Source organism: Scardinius erythrophthalmus (assembly GCF_964197995.2).
Source record: "Scardinius erythrophthalmus genome assembly, chromosome: 15".
NCBI classification, from domain to species: Eukaryota; Metazoa; Chordata; class Actinopteri; order Cypriniformes; family Leuciscidae; genus Scardinius; species Scardinius erythrophthalmus.
This window is the reverse complement of record NC_138235.1, coordinates 39,533,052-39,553,973: the sequence shown is the minus strand read 5'-3', so window position 1 is coordinate 39,553,973 and position 20,922 is coordinate 39,533,052. Positions and strand designations below refer to the sequence as shown.

At 38.2% G+C, this 20,922-nt stretch overlaps 1 protein-coding gene across 1 annotated transcript; it reads left to right on the top strand.

Annotated features, from left to right (window-relative positions):
- Positions 1–20,183, top strand: atp1b2a (ATPase Na+/K+ transporting subunit beta 2a). The gene is made up of 7 exons (XM_081385904.1): positions 1–299; positions 11,746–11,874; positions 11,966–12,070; positions 13,587–13,792; positions 14,445–14,525; positions 16,965–17,060; positions 17,159–20,183. Exons 1-7 carry the CDS (start codon positions 200–202, stop codon positions 17,330–17,332), a joined length of 891 nt encoding a protein of 296 aa, XP_081242030.1. The 5' UTR covers positions 1–199; the 3' UTR covers positions 17,333–20,183.
- Positions 20,184–20,922: the final 739 nt, after the last annotated feature.

Sequence of the window (20,922 nt, the reverse complement as noted above, 5' to 3'; positions counted from 1 at the left end):
ACCGCAGTATCTCTGGATTAGTGCGCGCGCTGCGGCACTCCGTTCGGTTTTCAAACGGTGAAGAGCGAGAAAACCCGTCCGAATCCAGACGCAAAACTAAATTAAAATAAAATTAACCGTCCGCTCGCATTCATCAGTTCCATCGCGTTTATTCTAAGCGGTTATAAACGCAGCGCGCGCCTGAGAATCCATCGGAGACATGGCCAAAGAGGACGAGAAGAAGGAATCCGGGGAATGGAAGGAATTCTTCTGGAACCCGCGGACGCACGAGTTACTCGGGAGAACGGCGAGTAGCTGGGGTGAGTGTCCACCGGGGTGTGTGTTATATAAGGCGGGGAACACAACGGGTCGGTGTGTGGCGTGCTATTCCGGACGGTGATGCCCTGATGCGCGAGCGCAATCGCCGGTATTTCATTCATTTCAACATTTTTACCGGGACGCGTTGCGCAATGCGTCTGCGGGGCAGCCGTGTGTGTGTGTGTGTGTGTGTGTGTGTGCAGCAGGCCCTAATGTATTAAAGGACAATCTGACGATGCTGTTGCTGCGCGCTCTCGGATGTGTGCGCGCGCTCATCCGTGTGCGTTAAAGGTCAACGGGTGCAAAGAGATGGACGAGATTATGGGTTATAGTGAGGAAGCATCGGTCTTCGTGCGATCATCACTGAACAGATCACACATAATCAATCATTCTGATCGTTAATCGATTGAGCGCGCGCAAGGTTATTCGGTGAGTGTCCTCGGCTTGCGCGCGCTCACGTGACGTGACGTGATTTCGCTCATATCCGGAGCAGCGGTTATTATATAACGATATACAGAACATGCATGCACACATATGTTGCCTACTGTATATGTGCATCTCCACTTCCGTCTACACTGTCTGTCTCGAGCTTAGATTTACTATCGTTTGTGTGTTATTTAATATGCGTGTGTTTGTGACAGTAATTCATGCATTAATAATCACTTTAATGCAGATTGTGTGTATCGGTTGCTGGCTTTTAGCTGAGTCACTGACAGCATGAGTGTGTGTGTGTGTGTGTGTGTGTGTGTGTTGCACAAAGAGAGAAACACACTAATGTCCTGATGTGGCTCTCATGAGCATTTATTAATAAATGAAGATAGTAGTTTGATCATATAGTACTGGAAAACAGTGAACAGAGACTAAATTCACTACTGTATGCTTTTGATTTTTTATTTCTCTTCAGTCTAAATCTTCAACATCTTTTCACTGCAGCACCATCAGTGACAGCAAAACCCCAAACGCAAAAGACTGAAAGATATGAGTTGTCATATTCCTTCCAATAATACAGAACAAATGTGCAAATTCATCATCAGAGTTTGTTTTAAATGTCAGATTTTCAAATATTTGGATGGATTTCGATTGAAACAGTCCAGCAGGACACACACATCTGGATGCGTTTAGGCACATAAACTGATGTGAAGATCTGTTGAAAATGTAACATTTTAAAATGAAAGTGCACTATCCATTAATTAATCCACATTCAAAGTTATCAATCAAATTCTGCTAATACAAGCAGACCAAATCAAAAGCAGATCAGTGTGTGTGCGTGTGTGTTCTTGTTTAACCTACATTGTGAGGATCAAGATAGTAAAACCTGAAATATTTGTCCTTGCTGGGAAACATTTGGTCCCCATGAGGAAAACAGCTTATAAATAGATTATAAATACAGTTTGTACAATATAAAAATCATTATGTCTATGGAATTCATCATAATGATATAAACAAGTGTGTGTGTCAAATTATGTCAGATGAGTTCACTGGTCAGATTTCATATGTGTTGAGGTATCTGATTGGCCAAGAACACTGATGACATCAGTGGCAGAGCAGCCAATGAGAGAAGAAGACACTAATCTGACTCCCATCCCCCCACTCACAGAGAGCGAGAGACACTGATGGGGCGACATATAAGACAAAGACCTAAAATGGACAGAAAATAAATGCTAGTAAAATAAAAGATACAGAAAGAGAGAGAGAGAGAGAGAGAGAGAGAGAGAGAGAGAAAGAGACAGAAGATAACAGAACGAGTAGAATAGGTGTTGAGAGAGAGAGAGAGCAAGATAGAGAGATAGATAGATAATGCTGTGGTTTTACTGTAAGAGGATTTACTCACTCGCAGTCTGTCCTGACATTTGCTCAGTGATGGACGAATGAGAAACACGCAGATGACATGAAGATGGAGTGAATAGAGGGGAATCTAGGTCACATACACTGCCGACATTATCACAGTTCATCTGAATTAATACACGGCTCTCTGAAATGCTTGATTCTGATTGGTCAAGACAGTCAGTATTGTGTCTGTTGGAGGATGTTGGTCTTCGCACCTGTGGTTTCTCTGCTGAACACCCGTGCAAACATGAAGAGAACTGACTACATATATACATATATATACTACATACTATCATGGGCGTCAGTTTGGTTTGAAATGTGGTGGGGACAGAGACGCATTTGGAAGTGCATTTTCAGAAGTGCTGGGTACAATGACGCATTCATTTTTTTCTCTCTTTCGCGCAGGTTATAAGACGATGTCCTGTAGCTCAGACACGGCCCCACTTTTCAACAGGCCCACCCAAAACTTTCAAAAAAAAAAAAAAATTTGATAATTAATAATTTGATTAAAAAATAATCAATAATTATTAAAAAAAAATCGCCAATAACCTCATAATTTGTGCTAAAATAGTGCTTAGTTTTAAAAAACATTTTTAAAAGCTGGTTATATTTTGATGTTTCTGCGTAAGTTCAGCAGACAGTGAGGTTCGGGTTAGTTCCGATCAGAGTGGAGAGCGCATTTCTGAATATTCCGCTCCGCTGGTCCACTTCGTAAAAGTAATGATTATGAATGCGTCTAAATGTGTCTAAATACGCCGTGAATGTGAATGTGTATCTTTATCACACGCTCAAAAAGCTTAAGCAAATAGTATCAGCCCCCAATCATGCAAAATTAATCAATGAATTAATCTTTTTGAAAATATATTTTATATAGGCTTTTTTATATTTTATATAGCCTATACGTTTTTTTAATATTATATATTATACAGGCCTAATAAGATTTATTTTTGTTAATAGGCTATATCTACATTACCTAGAGATATAATTAAACAAAAAGTAGTCAAAACACATCTAACAGAACATAAGTTGTTTATTTTTTACAACATTGTGTTCTTATTTTGTTTAATTAAGATGTATAACGGATTGTCACCTTATAAACAGTCCCTTTTTTAATGGAATGATACACCCTTATAATAAAGAAAAAGCTTCAGTGATAAAGAATATGAACGCAATGCATTTAATTATAGATTAAGCGTTTTCCTTCCATAGAAACCCTTTATTATTTAAAATAGGTGGCTCTCAACGTGTCTTTCTATGGGAGGATGGCATAGCGGTGCACAGCAAATATTCAATGCATTCGATGAAAATATTCAATGGTATTCAATGCAAAACAAAAATTAAAAAATACAATTAGCCAATAAAATAAACAAATTATTGTGGCATTAATTAGCCCATAAAAAATATTTATTTTAAAGCCTAAACGAATTTGTTTAAAGAAAAACACCAGCGTTTGGCGTTTATCTGTAGCTATAGGCTAAGTGTTTCAGACGCCCTTTTCAAACTGGCGCAAGAAAATGCAACAGAATTTGATTAGTTAAACATGAAGATGATTATCCGTCTGGCATGGCCGCTCGCTCAAACGTTAACCTAAATGTTTGTTGTTATGAAGCGCATATCCGAGTGTTTGTGCGGAGTGTGGAGCGCGCACTATATGACATGGATAGAGGCGCCGGTGCCATCACTCGCATTTTCCTATCAACAGTTGAAACAACTTAAAATACTCCATTTCTGGTCATACAGAAAATAATAATACATCAGTCGCAACTACGTTTACTTGTGTAAACTCACAACAACAATAAAACGGTGTGCTTTTGTAAAATAAAAGAAAACGAACAGGGCGCGCTTTCATGATCTCTGTGAAATGGATCGCGCCTCAAAAATGAACTGACAAACAGTGTATAGAGTAGACAAGCCTCACAGACATGAGAAATATAACAATAAAGTTAATAAAAAAAATGTCCACCAACGAAAAAAAAAATCCAATCGAAAGCAAATACGGTAGCTACCATCTGATTATGTAATCCTGTCCGTATAAAAGGCGCATCTAGGCTACATTACAGCGGAGATGTGGAGATGCAGGCAGCCTACACTGATTTAGAAAAGACTAGCTCATTAATAAACAATTAAAATGCATCGTTATTTTAAAACGACATAAGATTTCGTTATTAGACATAATTGAGGTGAAAAAATAATATATGTGCAATGCGTCACCGTATGATTCTGCTATATTTACTTTTTAGCTATATAGGCTATTAAATCCAGGCAAATGGTTCATGAAACACTGATTAAAATTAAGATATAATTAATACAAAACGAAATTCACTTTAAAGAAAGGCAGCTGTTCTGGGGTGCGTTTCCCGAAAGCATCGTTGGCCAACTATGGTCGCAAGTTCCGTCGTTACCAATAGAGTTCAATGGACATTGCGATGAACTTGCGACCATAGTTGGCCAACGATGCTTTCGGGAAACGCACCCCTGTTTGAGGTGTCTGTGAAAGTTTTAAAGCAGTCTTTTAGTGCCGCTTTCAGACCGCTTTACGTCCGTAACCGTAAACTTTTTTCCCTCATAAATGCGAACATGGAAAATAAAATAAAACGAATATTATAATGTTTTTTTGTTGGGTCAGACAATGATTACCAAATTTCTCTCTCATGCTCCTCCCAACTGAAAACTGTCAAAAAATCGAACCAAAAGTCAAATTAATATGGAGGGAAGTTAAAAGTGGTGGGTACAAAATGACTCATGAGGAAAACCGGGGGGTACACGTCCCCCCCGTCCCCCCCGAAATCGACGCCTATGCATACTATATATGAAGAGTTCAGATGCAAAAGCCTCTAAGTGCCATCTGAAATTTTCTTCTAGAATGATCATTTTTATGAAGCTCGTATATTTAAGTTCAGTAATTTCACTTAAATGACAATTAATAGGTAATTTTCACTGCCATTTTAAGTGAAATTACTGAACTTAAATATACAAGCTTGATAAAAATGATCATTCTGTAATTTTATCAATTTAACTGCACTGATAAGAACACAATTTGACTGAATCGAGTTGAATAAAAGCTATTGTTCTGTTGAACTGAACTGAATCAAATTGAACTGAATGTTTTGGTTTAACACGGTATAATATTTTTTATAACTGAACAACATGTTATTTGTTATGTAGGAAAAAAAATGATGCTAATATTTCTAGTGCATTTGCATATTTTGTACCTGTATGTATATTCCCAATAAAAATCTGTACAAAAAATTAACTTTTAGAGATCTTTATTTTTATTTTTATTTTTTACCTTTAGAAGACTTTTATTATCTTAACTATTAAGTATCGTCATATAGTCCAAACTTTTAAACTTTGTGGCAAAAAAAAAAGAGTAAAAAAAGTAAAATAAATATCTAGTTCAGTTACAAAACTCTAGAGGGCGCCTTTACATGCAATCTGCAGGCAATGACATCATTACCACACGGCACAAACTGATTGGCCTCTGCTGATCCTGCAGCCAATGAGATTGCTTGCTCAACATTTAAATAGTCCGGTTCAGTGTTTGCTGTAATCTAGTCCTGCAGTGGTATCAGAGTTTCTCTGAACCCCTCCACCTCCCCAGCTCCACCTGTCTAGATCTGCTACGAGACTGATGTATGTATATTTACGCAGCAGCTGCATATCTTACATGCTAACAGCAGCGTCTCTGTGTATATTAGCTCTAGCAAGTCTATACTTGCTAATAAAGCCGCATTTCCATCCAATGGTCACTTCCTGGGAAATTGGTGCAAAATATCAGTAATAAAACTAAGTTGCTGCAATCAGGCTCTTTTTCCCTCCATCATAAATGAGTTGCGTCTCAGAGCGTCAGACGAAACACAGTAAACGCTGTCATGTTCTCATGCGTTCGGATGCTGGTGTTTGGGTCGCTTCTGGAGGGAATAAAACCACATCATTCGTATGACAGACTTTGACTCCGGAGTTTCAGAACCATCAACCCAATATCTGATATGCTGCGATGCGATTGGTCCGAGGGTTAGTCCAGTTATCCAATCACATCTTTTTTGTGATATCCACTTCAAATTTGGAGCACAACTTGGTTAGATGTATGGCTTTGATTTTCTAGCAGTTTAGAGTCAATTATTTTGTAAAAAACTTTATATAAAATAAAAATATTTAGTTTATTACATTTGCTGTACAGTAAACTTAAACTTCTAAAACTTCTTTACACTTTGATTTTTTTAAAAGTGCTTTCACTTCTACAATAAAAGAGACTGATCTTAGATCTGTATTCCAAAGCATTCATGAACTACAAGTGTGATGAAAAGTCTCCCTGTGATGAAAATCCAGCTTTTAATGTTGTTTATATGTGGTGTTTTTAATCTGCTTTCAGACAAACCATGTGAAAATTCATAAGCCAACACCATTGCTGAGTATTTTCTCCTTAAAACTGCAGTTTACAAAAGACAGTCTCAGAAACATGGTTCTGAAACCGATCCCGTCACGAGTGGGGCGGGGCTTTCCTCCACTGACTTTCTATGATGTTCAAAGCATTTCTACAGATACTGATTTCAGAAGGCAGATGTCTGACTCTGAGATGGCGAACGGGAACATGGTTTGTGTAACAACATCAACACATTATTAGCTGTTTGATAATGTATTCAAGCCAAAGGCCAGTCATATCAATTACCGTTATGTGTCTGACGCTGTAGAGAGCGATTCATAAAACGCATTACCATTCTGAAACATCGACTTCCTCTTCTTCTTCTGAATCAGTTTCTGCTTCAAACACACAGTATGACAGAATTAAACCAATATTTCCATTTGCCATTGTGCAGCGTTTACTACAGTAAAGTTGACAGAGTGGAAGTTCAAGCGGAGGTGACGGAGCCGATGGAGGTGGAGCCCTTGGTGCAGACAGAGAGCCGAAGGAGCAGAGTGACTCTGACTGTCCCCAAGTTTGCAACGGAGCCCCATCGACAACCCCCCAAGATGGAAACAGGGTACGGGAGGGCTATGATGTGCTGACGATGTCTGACCCAGGTGGAGCAAATGGTCCGAGAGTCCAGTGGAGCTGAGGTGAAGCTGGAATGACTGAAGGCAGAGGCGTAGCTTGAGGGAAGGGGGAGACAAATAGAAACATGGGGGGGCTGGAGAGCAGGGAATTGCCCCAAAGTTCGTGACGATGTGCTGGCGATGTCTGACCCAGGCGGAGCCAATAGTCCGAGGGTCCATTGGAGCTGAAAGGAGTCGAGGGAGGAAGGAGCGAAGGCGGAGGAGTCATGGCGATGGGCCGAGGTGGCAGGACGGGATCTGAGGTTGGAGCCGGAGCCACAGGATCTCCACTCCCAGCTGGCTCACAGCGGACCCCAGGTGTAGTCGTGCCACTGAGAGGAGTCGGATGAGGAACTGAGGAGCTGATGGGAGACAGCGAGGACTGGGTTGCAGGCATGGATTAGGGTTGGAGAAGGGACTGAGAATGAACTGAGGGACTGGCAAAACACCAAAAAATTCTGGACAAAAGTCTGAAGAGGGAAACTGGGCGGGACCAGAGAGTCTCTGGAGGGATTAGGGGATCGTCCTCTCCAAAATCAAAATAACTGTTCATGGTGGTGGGTGTGGCTGGGGCTCCTTTCTTCACCCTCACGCTCATCACGAACTCCCTCAGTGGCGGATGATGCAGTTGGCTCACACATCGGCTCAGACACGCAAGGCTCCGGCTCCGCGGCGATGTTTCACTCAGCTATACCTTTAGTCGCTGGCTCCTGCATCACGGTAGAGGCTCATGTTTCCGTTCCTCGATGTCTGGAGGATCCTGGCTGGGCACTGGATTGGGAGTGGGGCTTGTTTACAAAACTAAACAAAAACTATACATTACACTTTCTGTCACAGTTGAGCTGTATACAAAGGCATGAAGATGAAAGGATCACACATTACTGAATAATATCCACAAGGTAATCCACATGAAGACAAGCAGGCAAACACAACCATACATGAACTGAAAACACAGGACTTAAAGGGTCAGTTCCATAGACTGTAAAAAAATATGGACGTAGTGTACGTGACGTCACCCGTAGGTTTCTGAAGACCGTTTTTGAAGCCTAAAGTGGGCGTGGTCGACCGTCGCCATCTTGGCAGCGCGTCACTCCCCAATTTATTTATTTTTACAGTCAGACAATGAGCTGAGGTAACGTGACGGCTAACAGACGGCAGACAAACGGCTAATGATGACTAACGACCACAGTAACGGGAATCCACCTGTGGATACCATTAATTATGCAGAAACCAGAAATTTAAGGCTTAATATAATTTAAACGGACGAGTTATAAAAAAATTCACCCCCTCACAGTTGTCATGAAGTGCAAAATTAGCTGTATAGACCAAAGCCACTTTTTGCTCCAGGCTGTAAACATGTTTATTTCTGCTGTAAAGTTGGGCATTTTAACATGGGGGAGATGCAGATTTGACTCACTTTTGCAGCCAGCCTCAAGCGGCCAGTCGATGAATTGCCGTTTAATTCACTTCCGTATTGGTTTCAAGAGAGAGAGACAGGGAGGTTACCGGAGGTTGGTCAGTTCACCCAAAAAATTTAATTATCCCATAATTTACTCACTCTCAAGCCTCATCCTAGGTGTATATGACTTTCTTCTTTCAGCCAAACACAATCTGAGTTATATTAAAAAATATCATGGCTCTTCCAAGCTTTATAATGGGAGTGAATGGTATCTGAGATTTTGAAGCCCAAAAAAGTGCATCCATCCATCATAAAAGTATATATCTATATCGGGTTTTCAAACTTTTTGTGTGTGTGGACCACTATTTGTAATAAAGAATTTTCGCGGACCACCTCATAATACACATAATAAAATATGTCTGCACACAGTCCTACCTGAATTAATTCGCACCTCTAAATAGGCTTACTAGCACTTAAACTATCACATCAGTACAACAGGCTTGTTTAAAGAAAGTTTACTGCATACAACGGCTGCCACATATTTTATTTATTTATTTACCCAAGCGCCCGAGGGCATAATCAGGTTCATTTGAACAACAGGCTTATTTCCATAGCAATGGAGTATGAAATCTATACAGTAATAAGAACACTCGGATATAGTCAACATTTCAAAACCTTTGGTGATTTTAGGGGATTATTAATCTTCAGAGTTTTACAAGTCCTCAAAAAGTAGGCTTGAGTTTGTCCACTTAACAGCACATCCGCAAAACATTTCAGAAACACGAGATCAAGAAACTAACTGGGGATTAAAATAATAACAGGCCTTATTCATTCCATTTATAAACATTTCCTTTCATATAAACTGCCTATGAAGGCTATGCGTGTGATGTGATAATGAGAACATATTTGCCTCTGCCCTGTTCTCTTCAGAGAACCTGTTGCTATCCACCGATCCATGTTGTGTTTCTAACGGCACTGAACTTGAACGTCACGGCCGAGCGCCACTAGCCTATTTTAGTAATCACACAACAACTTGACAGTTTCATTTAAATTTTATATCAATATAGGCCTACATATTCTTTTGACTTTTTATTTTTTTATGGGAATATCCTGGTAAAATGAAGGTAAAAATATATTATTTTATATATTTTTTTGCCTTTCCACGGACCACCTGCAGTACCCTCACGGACCACTAGTGGTCCACGGATCACAGTTTTGGAATGGCTGATCTATACGGCTCCAGGGTGTTAATAAAGGCCCTGATAATTATAACTTTATAAACTTGATAACAGATCATAGATAATAGATTATTGATAATAATCACTGGCTTTGGGTAAATATGTGCTAAAAATATCTAACTAGTAAAATCACTTGTAGTACTAACTTGTGTACTAAAAGTTTACTACTGTTACTTAAAAGTATACTTTTATACACTAAAAAGTGGGCCAATTTTGTCCCAAGTGGTATTGAAATACTACACTTACAAGTGCACTTCTACTACATTAATATTGGTATACTTACTACATAAAGTATACTTAAAAGTATATTTGGTAACACTTTATAGTGTTATATAGTCTATACAGTGTAAATTGTATAGACACTTTACAGTGTCCTTGTTACAGATGTTACATGTAGTTGTAGTAATAACTATAAATTATGCATAATTACATGCAACTAACCCTAAATCAAACCCCAAACCCTAACCCTATAGTAAGTACATGTAGTTGATTATTATTACAGTACTTATACACTTATGTACTGTAACACAGTGACACCTAAAAATAAACTATAACCAAATATTTTATACACTAAAAAGTGTACATTGATATTAGTATACCTACTACATAAAGTATAAAGTATATTTTATACACCAAAAAGTGAAGTACTGAAATAGTACATTACTAGTACATTATGCATACTACATAGTATAGTACAGTATACTTAAAAGTATATTTTATACACTAAAAAGTGGGCCAATTTAGTCCGACACATTACTGAAATTGTACACTTACAAGTATACTGTAGCAAGGTTAGATGGGATTAAGGAGACGGGAACCGGTGAACATTCATAGACTTTAATACAATAAATGAAACAAATACAAAACAAAAGTAAAAGACTGCCCCTCACGGACGACTGCTGTCACATATAATAAAACACAACGTAAGTTCAGGCCTGGCCTCTCTCGATCTCCACTGTCGTCGCTCCTCCTTTTTTGCTTCCGCTCGAGTCATTGGGCCCTATCTTGCACCCTATCCTTGCACTTTGTACACCGACGCATGTATCATTCCTATTTTGCACCCGCGCACAGCGGACTTTTCCCTCCACAGACGCACGTCGGTAAGTTAGGGAATGAACTTGCGCTCCCGGGGGCGGTTCAGCGCAAAGAGGAGGCGTGTTCCGGCGCAAACGTTCCCTGGTGCTATTTTGCAGGTTTAGAAAACAATTCCGCCACTGACCAGGAGAAACCTCGACTAAAGTCAGTGGCGCGGGCGCATGCTTGGCCATAATGTAGCGTGTGCACAACACACATACACTTTGCTTCTCTCATCTATACAGACGCAGCAGTTCTCATTTTTAGAAAACCATACATTATTACAAGGAAAACTATTAACACACGAGGGAAATCATTGTTGTGTCCATGAAGATGTGAAATAATAGGCATAAATCTAGCTTACACATTTACCCAAATTATTATATGCCTTTTTAACCAAAGCTAATGTGGGTGTGTTTCTCCATCCCCAATGTCACTTCTCTGTGTTTTACGGCCCTGAGAACGTCGGTCTCCTCGGCTATGAACCGCTCCTTGCAAATCCGCCGTTATAATAGCAATCCGCCATGGAACAAGCACGCCTGCTCTTAAAGGGAATGTGAGATGTCGCTCTGATTGGTTTATTTCACGTTACGCCCAAACCACACCTATGAGTAATGAAGCGACTTCAGACCAACCCATTTTAGATTTGCGTCGGGCGCAAGACTCATTTATCCCGCCGGTATAATAGCAACAGCGCCCGAGACCTGCCCACAAAGTTACTTGCGTTTTGCGCTTGATACTTGCGTTTCAGATCGTTAAAATAGGGCCCTATATTGTTAAAAGCGCTGTATAAATGAAGGTGACTTGACTTGACATTAGTATACTCCGATCTTCAGATGCTGAAATAATGATGAGATGTTGTTCTGTGTCCTGCAGGTCTGATTCTGTTGTTCTATCTGGTCTTCTACACGTTTCTGGCCGGCATGTTCTGCCTCACCATGTACGTGATGCTGCTGACGCTGGACGACTATAAGCCCACTTGGCAGGACCGTCTGGCTGTACCAGGTACAAATACTAATACACTATAATCACACGCACACACAGATGCCACCACCTTCACACACACTATCATGCAATTGTGTGCGTGTGTTTCCAGGCATGATGATTCGGCCAAAAGGAGAAGCTCTAGAAATCGTGTATAAAATTGACGAAACGGAGAGCTGGGACTCGTACATTCAGGCGCTGGACAACTTCCTTGCACGTAAGTAAATAGAGAGATTTAAAAAGAAAAAGAAAAAAAGGTATGCAATGTAGTAAAATGACTCACAATCTCACATATATAATAATGCTTTCATCTGGAAGAGTAGAATATGGTGCTCGCTACACTGAGGTCATGGGTTTGATTAATGCATGAACTGGTAAAAAAAATGCATGCATTGCTTTGGATAAAAGCGTCTGGCAAATGGATAAATATAAAGACAAATTAGTATTAGTAGACAAAGTGTCGAAAGTTTGATAGTTTTTAAGAATTATCCACACACAAATAAACTTTTAGTTACTCACCCTCATGTAGTTCCAAACCTGGGGTGCGTTTCCCGAAAGCATCGTTGGCCTACTATGGTCGCAAGTTCCGTCGTTACCAATAGAGTTCAATGGACATTGCGATGAACTTGCGACCATAGTTGGCCAACGATGCTTTCGGGAAACGCACCCCAGTACGACTTTCCTTCATACAAGGACAAAAATCACGATTGTCATAACAGTGTGTTTCTACAGGGCAGTTTTATTTATATACTATTATGTTTTTTATTAATATCTTGAATTAGCTTTCATTTTTATATTTTCAGTTTTCTTTTGAATTTTTATTTGAATATTTTAATTATTTTACTTTGTATGTGCTTTGATCATTTTTATTAGTTTTTGTTATTTTTAAATATTAATATTTAGGTTTAATTTAATTTATTATTATTATTATTATTTTTTTTTTTACTTATTTCCGTTTAAAATTTTTCATTGTAGGTTTTCTTTATATTTTTTATTGTCTTAGTTAACGCTAATATTCATGCTACATTGTTTATATATTATTATAGTTTTTATTAATCTAATGAATCAGCTTTTTTATATTTTATTTTTGTCACATTTATTAGTTTTTGTTCATTTTAAAACAAATTACTCTTTAGGTTTAATTCATGTTTATTTCAGTTTTAGTTTTTATTTATTTCCAGTTAATAATTTTAGAGCTTCAACTTATTTTACATTTATGCATTTGGCAGACGCTTTTATCCAAAGCAAATACATTGCATTTCAAGGTACAGTACCACAGTACCACAGTTCTTATCAGTTCTTTTTTTAAGGCAAAATTTAACATTTTCATCTAATATTTAAATTTTATTTTAGCTTTATTTGACAAAAAATGTTTTTTAATAGTCTTAGTTAATAAGCCTGCTCCATTATTTATATACTATTATAGTTTATATTAATATTTAGCTGTTATTTTCATATTTTCCATTTTTGTTTTACTTTTAGAGTAATTATGTTATGTGCTTTGTCACTTTTATTAGTTTTTGTTCTTTTCGAATATTTATGCTTAATTCAAAATGTTATTACAGTTTTAGTTTTCATTTATTTCCAGGTCAACTTTAACTTATTCCAGTTCTAATGTAGTTTAGTTCAAGTTTTTCTATTATCTCACATTCTAATCTTTGGTTAGCGATAATGAGGAACATCAGTGAAGAGAGCTTGACCTTTGGCCTGTGTCTTGGCCTGTTTTCCCACAGCCTATAATAACACTCAGCAGGCGATGACCAACGACGACTGCCCCCCAGATAAATACTTCATTCAGGAGGACAGCGGAGAGGTGCGCAACAACCCCAAACGCTCCTGCCAGTTCAACCGCACCATCCTGGAGGATTGCTCCGGACTCTACGACCGCACATACGGATACCAGGAAGGCAAACCCTGCGTGCTCATCAAACTCAACCGGGTAACCGGCCAATCACAGCACAGATCACTGTAACGACTGCGCACGTCATACTATACATGATTAGAAGAATAGAATTTTTTTATATTCCTATTTGAATTAAGATCATTTTTCTCATCCCATTGGAAGATAATTTTGCTTTTTTAAGCATCAAATCACTTAATTTTTATTAATTCCCCCAATACAGGGCATAATATCTTATGTCATTTTACTCATCTAGTAAATGCATCTTGATTTAAGAAGTTTTTTTTTTTTTACCCCTAAATTCAACATATTGACACAAAATGAAAACTGCAAATCCACCTCTCTCTGCCTGGATCCAGTTATTTCTGTGAATTGCAGCGATCATTTGCGTCTCTGTTCTGTAGCATTCGTCAGTCTGTAAAAATATATATATATATATATATATATATATATATATATATATAGTCAAATCTATTTGTACAGTCAATCTCAAAGCTCTTTCCCATTTCAGATGTGTTTTATGTGTTTTTTTCGTGGCATTCACACTGAAAACCAATGCTGCCGCTCAGTCTTTTTGCCACTCGGTGCCACTCGGGCCGGCGGTGACGTCACACGCATACCCTCTATTATCAGTCCTTCTGATGATAAATGTGCTGTTGTCCTTCCCTCATGAGCGCTGTCTCTTCTGCAGGTGATTGGGATGAGGCCAGGAAGTGTGAAGGCAAATACTACTACGGTCATGCAAGCTCCGTACGTCACCTGCGGGGCAAAGGTGAGTGAGATCTACCTAACCTTCAGCCAACCATCATGACAAACTCATCACTAACAGCCAGTCAAGCATCAATAATGTCTGTTCACTGCATCCCTCCGTGTACTCAGAGATATAAAGCGGGAGACGAGTGGGTAAGAAATAGACTAGAATACACACTTAGCTTCCAATAAACCCTAACCGTAGACTAGCACACATGCTATGTTAGTGCACACCCTAACTAGTGCTGAACTAGGTTAGTTGAAGCCCCTCTCGTGTTCATGTGTCCTTATGCTTAATCTTTACTGATTTTTAGAGCAACTTTGATATTGTTAGTATTATTTCAAAATGAACACTTTTTTTCAGTTTACTTGAGTATCCATGCATCTTTTCTAGTGCTGGGCAATGATTAATCGCATCCAAAATATGTTTGTGTTTACATAATATATATGTGCGTGTACTATGTATAAATATTTTGTATATATAAATACACACACGCATGTATTTTTTTTTAATTGGTATTTATATATAAAATATTTATATATAATACATATTTCTTGCATGCAAAATAATTATACACAGTACACACACATATATTATGTAAAAAAAAAAACATATTTTGGATGCGATCATTGCCCAGCACTAATCATTGTATATGTGATGTATCAAATATGATCATCAGGCTTTTGAGGAAGGTTTATTTGTTCATCTGTCAATCATATTGCATTGCATCATAAAACTAAGCATTTAAATATCATCCTACTTAGACATATTATTAGCATATTTATATGCGTTTTAAGTATCTGTTATACTGTTATAAATATATCATTTATTTACATTACAAACATCAGAATTTCAGCACTTTTTGTGCATATTAATATCAGCATTTGCATCAATTTGCATATTTTTGCTCAATTTGGGCCTCTGAATTAAAACTGAAAAAGCTTTTTTCCTCTCCATATTCTCAGGATATCATACTATATTAGCGATAAAAGCCTGATGTTTCAAATATGATGCTCAACTAAACAACACATATGCAAACTTGTTTTGCATATAAACTAATTTCATTGTTTAAATGTTCAATAAACTATGGAAGCTTGTTTCCTCCACAGAGTGAAAAATAAAAAAGGTAATTGCGACTTTTTAATCTCACAATTCTGACTTATTTTTCCTCACAATTGCAAGTTTACATCTCACAATTCTGACTTTTTATCTCAGAATTACATGACATAAAGTCGAAATTGCAGGTTATAAAATCAGAATTGCGTGATATAAAGTCAGAATTATGAGATATAAACTTGCAATTGTGAGAAATATACTTGAAATTCTGACTTTTTTTCTCAGAATTGCATGTCTATATCTCACAATTCTGACTTTATTTCACGCAATTGCGACTTTATATCTCGCAATTCTGACTTTATATCTCGCAATTCTGACTTTATTTCTCATTGCGATGTAAACTCGCAATTGTGAGATAAAAAGTCGCAATAATCTTTTAAAATGTTTTATTCTGTGGTGGAAACAAGCTTCCATAATAAACTGTTCCATTAAAAAAAACAACAACACCTTTTCAGACTATTATTTTATAAGTTAGGCATTACAGGGTTAAAATGAGGATTCTTCCATATATCCAGGTTTCAAAGGCAAAACACAGTTATTGAGGGTGTAATTTTTTTTAATGCATGGTTGACAAAATCAACATACTGATCTACTATTTAAACTTCTTCTTCTGAGCTAAATTTACAGTATGTCTCCTATAGTTTTCAAGCTACAACCAACAAACTCGGCATAGACCTTCAGATTGTTCTGACTCGGGTTGCTTTATCTTTTCTAACTGATCCCACCAATGGTTTTTGATAAACAGACAATCAAAACTAAATAACCCTAATAGAGCATTTAAGCTTCATCCACTACGTATCTATCACTAACAAAGCCTAGCAACTAGCTTAGGACATGCCAACAACATTCTAAATCATGCTAATAACATGCTAATTCAGACTGGCAACATGTTAATTCATGTTAGCGAAATGCTAATTCAAGCTAGCAACATGCTAATTCATGTTAAAATGCTAATACATATTAGCAATGTGCTAAAACCTGTTAATTCATAATTCATGTTAGCGAAATGCTAATTCAAGCTAGCAACATGCTAATTCATGTTAAAATGCTAATACATATTAGCAATGTGCTAAAACCTGTTAATTCATGATAGCAAAATGCTAATTGTTGCTAGCAAAATGCTTAACCATGGTAGCAATGTTGCAAAACATGTTAGCAAAATGCAAATTCATGCTAGAAAGAGTTCGATCATGCTAGCGATGTTCTAGCAACATGATAATTAATGTAAGCAAAGTGTTAAATCATGTTAGCTATGTGCTAATTCGTGTTTAAATAATCCTAAATCATCTGGTTGAGAATCACTGTGCTTTAATTGCGCTGAGATTATTCTCTTGTTCTGTGTAGAAGGAGGATTCAGATAGCATTGGCGAAATCGCTTACTTCCCTCCTAGCGGAGCCTTCAACCTCATGTACTATCCATACTACGGCAAGAGAGCACAGGCAAGAACACACACACACACACACACACACACACACACACACACACATCACTGTTGTGTGATTATATACGTGTGTAACCTCTGTGTGTGTTTGTTAAGGTGAATTACTCTCAGCCTCTGGTAGCCGTGAAGTTCACAAACATCACTTTCAACGTGGACGTCAATGTGGAGTGTAAGATCAACCGTCTCTTCTCTGAAGAAGCCACTGCGATCAACGAGAGAGACAAGTTCTCTGGCCGTGTGTCCTTTAAGCTGCGCATCAACAAAATGTAGAGCAACTACATCTGCCACACACACACACACACACACACACACACACACACACACACACACACACACACACACACACAGGAGATTGTAGGAGGTGTCAATCATATCTCAAAGTGTTTAATGTATTTGTCTGTCCTCATACTCGGGTCTACATGATGATTTCTGTGTGCGTGCGTGCGTGTGTGTCTTTGTATATCTCTGTGTGTTTTGAGTACTCTTGACTGTCGTCATACCCAGCTGATATCGTTCCAAAGTGAAATCAAGAGAGCAGGAAAATATCATCGATAGCCTTTCTTAAATCTCTAGACATAATCAAAATCTCATGAACAATCCTGTGAATTCAGAGGGACCACAATCATTCAAGAGTTCAGATTTTACGTGAAGAAAATGAAGCCTATTACAATTATTTTCATGGCAAACACATTTTACGCATTTGTGCTTAATTAATTGTCATGAAAATGTATGCAAATTATACTCTCTTACTTATTGATATTGAGCTGAAATGCTGGATTCACTCATTTGGGCTATTAAAAATAGCTTTTATGTGACTGTGAGTGTGTAATAAATAACACAAATTAGAGAAGTCAAATCAGGTTGAATTCAACTTCATTCAAATTAGATTAAATCTGAATGAATAAGGAAATGCATAGATGAAAGTGCTAATATGATTGATTTATTAATAGAGCCATAAACTTTCCATATCTGTCCCAGTGAGATATATTGCGCTCTTAATCGGATGTCTGTTGTATCCATCCATTTATTTATTTATTTATTTATTGCTTGATTGATTGATGAATTGAGGTACATTTATGATGTTATTCATTTATTTATTTATTATCTGATTTGTGATTTTTATTTTTTATATGACAATGTTTGTGAAAACACTTTTGTAACACTGTAATGTTCACAAACGCACACACACACAAGCTGTTAAACTGAAACGATTGGCTGACGTTCTGCACACGCAACGACTTACACATTAGCCAATCAGCTTCAAGCTGCGCCATATCAGTTCGCCGTTTGTTTCGCGCTTAATTTGCCCAGTCGACTAATAATGTATTTGCTCCATTTTGTCCAGAACGGTTCGACCCATCTTTCTAAATGTGTACACAGCAATACCTTCTGGTCCAAGAGTGTACTGTTAATACTTGTAAATAATAGCGAATCTGGGGTAGTTAACGAAGAGAGTAGTTACAAAGAAAAGGGTTCCTGGGTGAAAGAAAAAAAAACTTTAATTAAGAAAATTTGCCAATCTAATATTTACTAATGTAGATGAATGAATAAACAAACGTGTTTTTCTTCCCAAAAAGTTTTTTTTTTTAATTTCTTTGTTGTTGAGCACATCATGCGTTAGCTGCACTTTAGCGCACAGCGAGAAAATTACGCGAACATTAGATGAACATATTTCTCAAAACTTTAGTTAATTTCTTCTTAGCTTTGGTAGGATCTTAGATTTTTATCATGTGATTTGACATTTGGATGTTCAAGGGGATTCGAGTCAAACAGACGTGACCTGCCGCCCTGATTAGCGAGACGTCATTAGCATAGCGCTTATTAGCGAACCGCTAGCCTGCCATCGAAGATGTACGGGCGGCCGGCCTGTCTGTTTTTTCTTTTTCTTTCGTGTTTTTCACATTCCAATCCTTCATTTCGCCCCCCAGTAGTGAATGTGCTGTGTTTCTATTGGGTTACTGCCACAGTGTTGTGCATTTGAAACATTGGAGGGTGTGTGTTAGAAAAGTGTGTGGGAAAAAGAGCCAGACGCGGCCAAACTTTTAAATTAACGTCACTAGTTCATCCGTCGCACATCAGAACAGAAGTTACGGGCCTGATGTTGGGAACAGTTCAATGTTTACAAAGAGCAGTGACTAATAACTAGATTAGCCGCGTGCTAAACTTACGCTGCCTGTCGTACGTTTACTAAGATCTACTTCACGTGTGCTGCCTGTCATGGAATAGATTTTATATGTTTTTAAGATACGGTAAATCGAATTATTGCACATTCTTTTCGACTTCTGTATTTTAGATGCAGCAGCGATTCGTCGAGCGTTTGTATACCGCTGTGAGTGTAGTTCACTTACATTTCTCATACGGTTTATTAATTTCCGTGAGACGAAAAATTCAGTCAGACAGGAATTTATGTCATAGGTGTTACTGAGAGTTTAGGCGCGGTCACATTTACCGTTGCTCAGCACAATCTTGCGGTCCAGTCAGGAATTCGTGCGATTGGGAGTGTCGCGTGAGAACGAATGTGTTCCCTATTTAGATTTCGCTGGTGCTCGAGTTGGTCACGCTAATTCTCCGCTTGGTTTGAAAGTGAGCAGTTCTTAATATGCTATTGCACGCGAAATTTCGCCGAATTTCGCTAGTGTGACCGCACCTTTACAGCTTCAATTGAACCAACACGCTTCTGACAATATCATCGATGACACATGGCGGAAAACACAGGCTTACACAAATAATGGCAACGACAAACACACCTGCGCTACTAGAAACTCATTAGAGAGTTTTTCACTCACTCTCACACACTGACGGCATCTTTGAGCTCTTTGTCCCCGTCTGTGTTTCTCTCCAATCCAATAACTCGACACGCTCGTCACTTTGACTTTCGCCGGATGACTTAAATAGCCGACAGACTCATCCCGGTTTTTCATCTGTCCTTCATAGTGAGACGGTGTCTTATTCTTTCTTCACTCTCTGTAAAAACACTGCTCAGAAACTAGATGTATCTTATTAAATATCCTGAATATACTGTTATATATTGCCTGACATGAAAATTGTGAAACTTATATTCGAAAAATGATTATCATTATAAATGAAAAATGGATACAGGAAATAAAAACATTTTGTGTTTAACAAACATTTTTTGTCTTTTTTGTTTTGTTAAAAAATGTATATGAAACTATATACTTCTGTTTCAATATAGTCTAAATACAAAGTTCTGTCATGAAACTCTAAATGGCGCTGGCTGATTGGTCCTAAACTCAATCTGCTTGCAATCACATCTTCCTCTATAGGGCACAGCTGATTGGTTCCTGCTGTATCAGTTGCCAATGAGCTCGCTGCTCACCCTTTAATACTTGGTCAGCATTTGCTGTAGCAATTGCAGCGCTTCCAGAAACCCTCCACCTTCCCCAGCTCCACCTGTATAAATCTACTAAGGGCAATTCATTTATGCTATTTTGTACAGCAGCAGCATGTCTTACTTGCTCACAGCAGCGTGTGTGTATGTATTGGCAGTAGCAAGTCCCATACTTGCTCTGCAGCAGCAGCAATAACAGCAGAAGCAGCAATAACAGCAGCAGCAGCAGCAGCAGCAGCAATAACAACAGTATCAGTAATAACAGCAGCAGCAGCAGCATCAATAACAGCAGTAGCAATAACAGCAGTATCAGTAATAACAGCATCATCAGCAGCAGCAATAACAGCAGACGCAGAAGTAACAACAGCAGCAGCAGCAGCAGCAGCAGCAATAACAGCATCAGCAGCAATAACAGTAGAAGCAATAGTAATAACAGCAGCAGCAGCAGCAGCAGCAATAACAGCAGCAGCAGCAATAACAGCAGTATCAGTAATAACAGCAGCATCAGTAA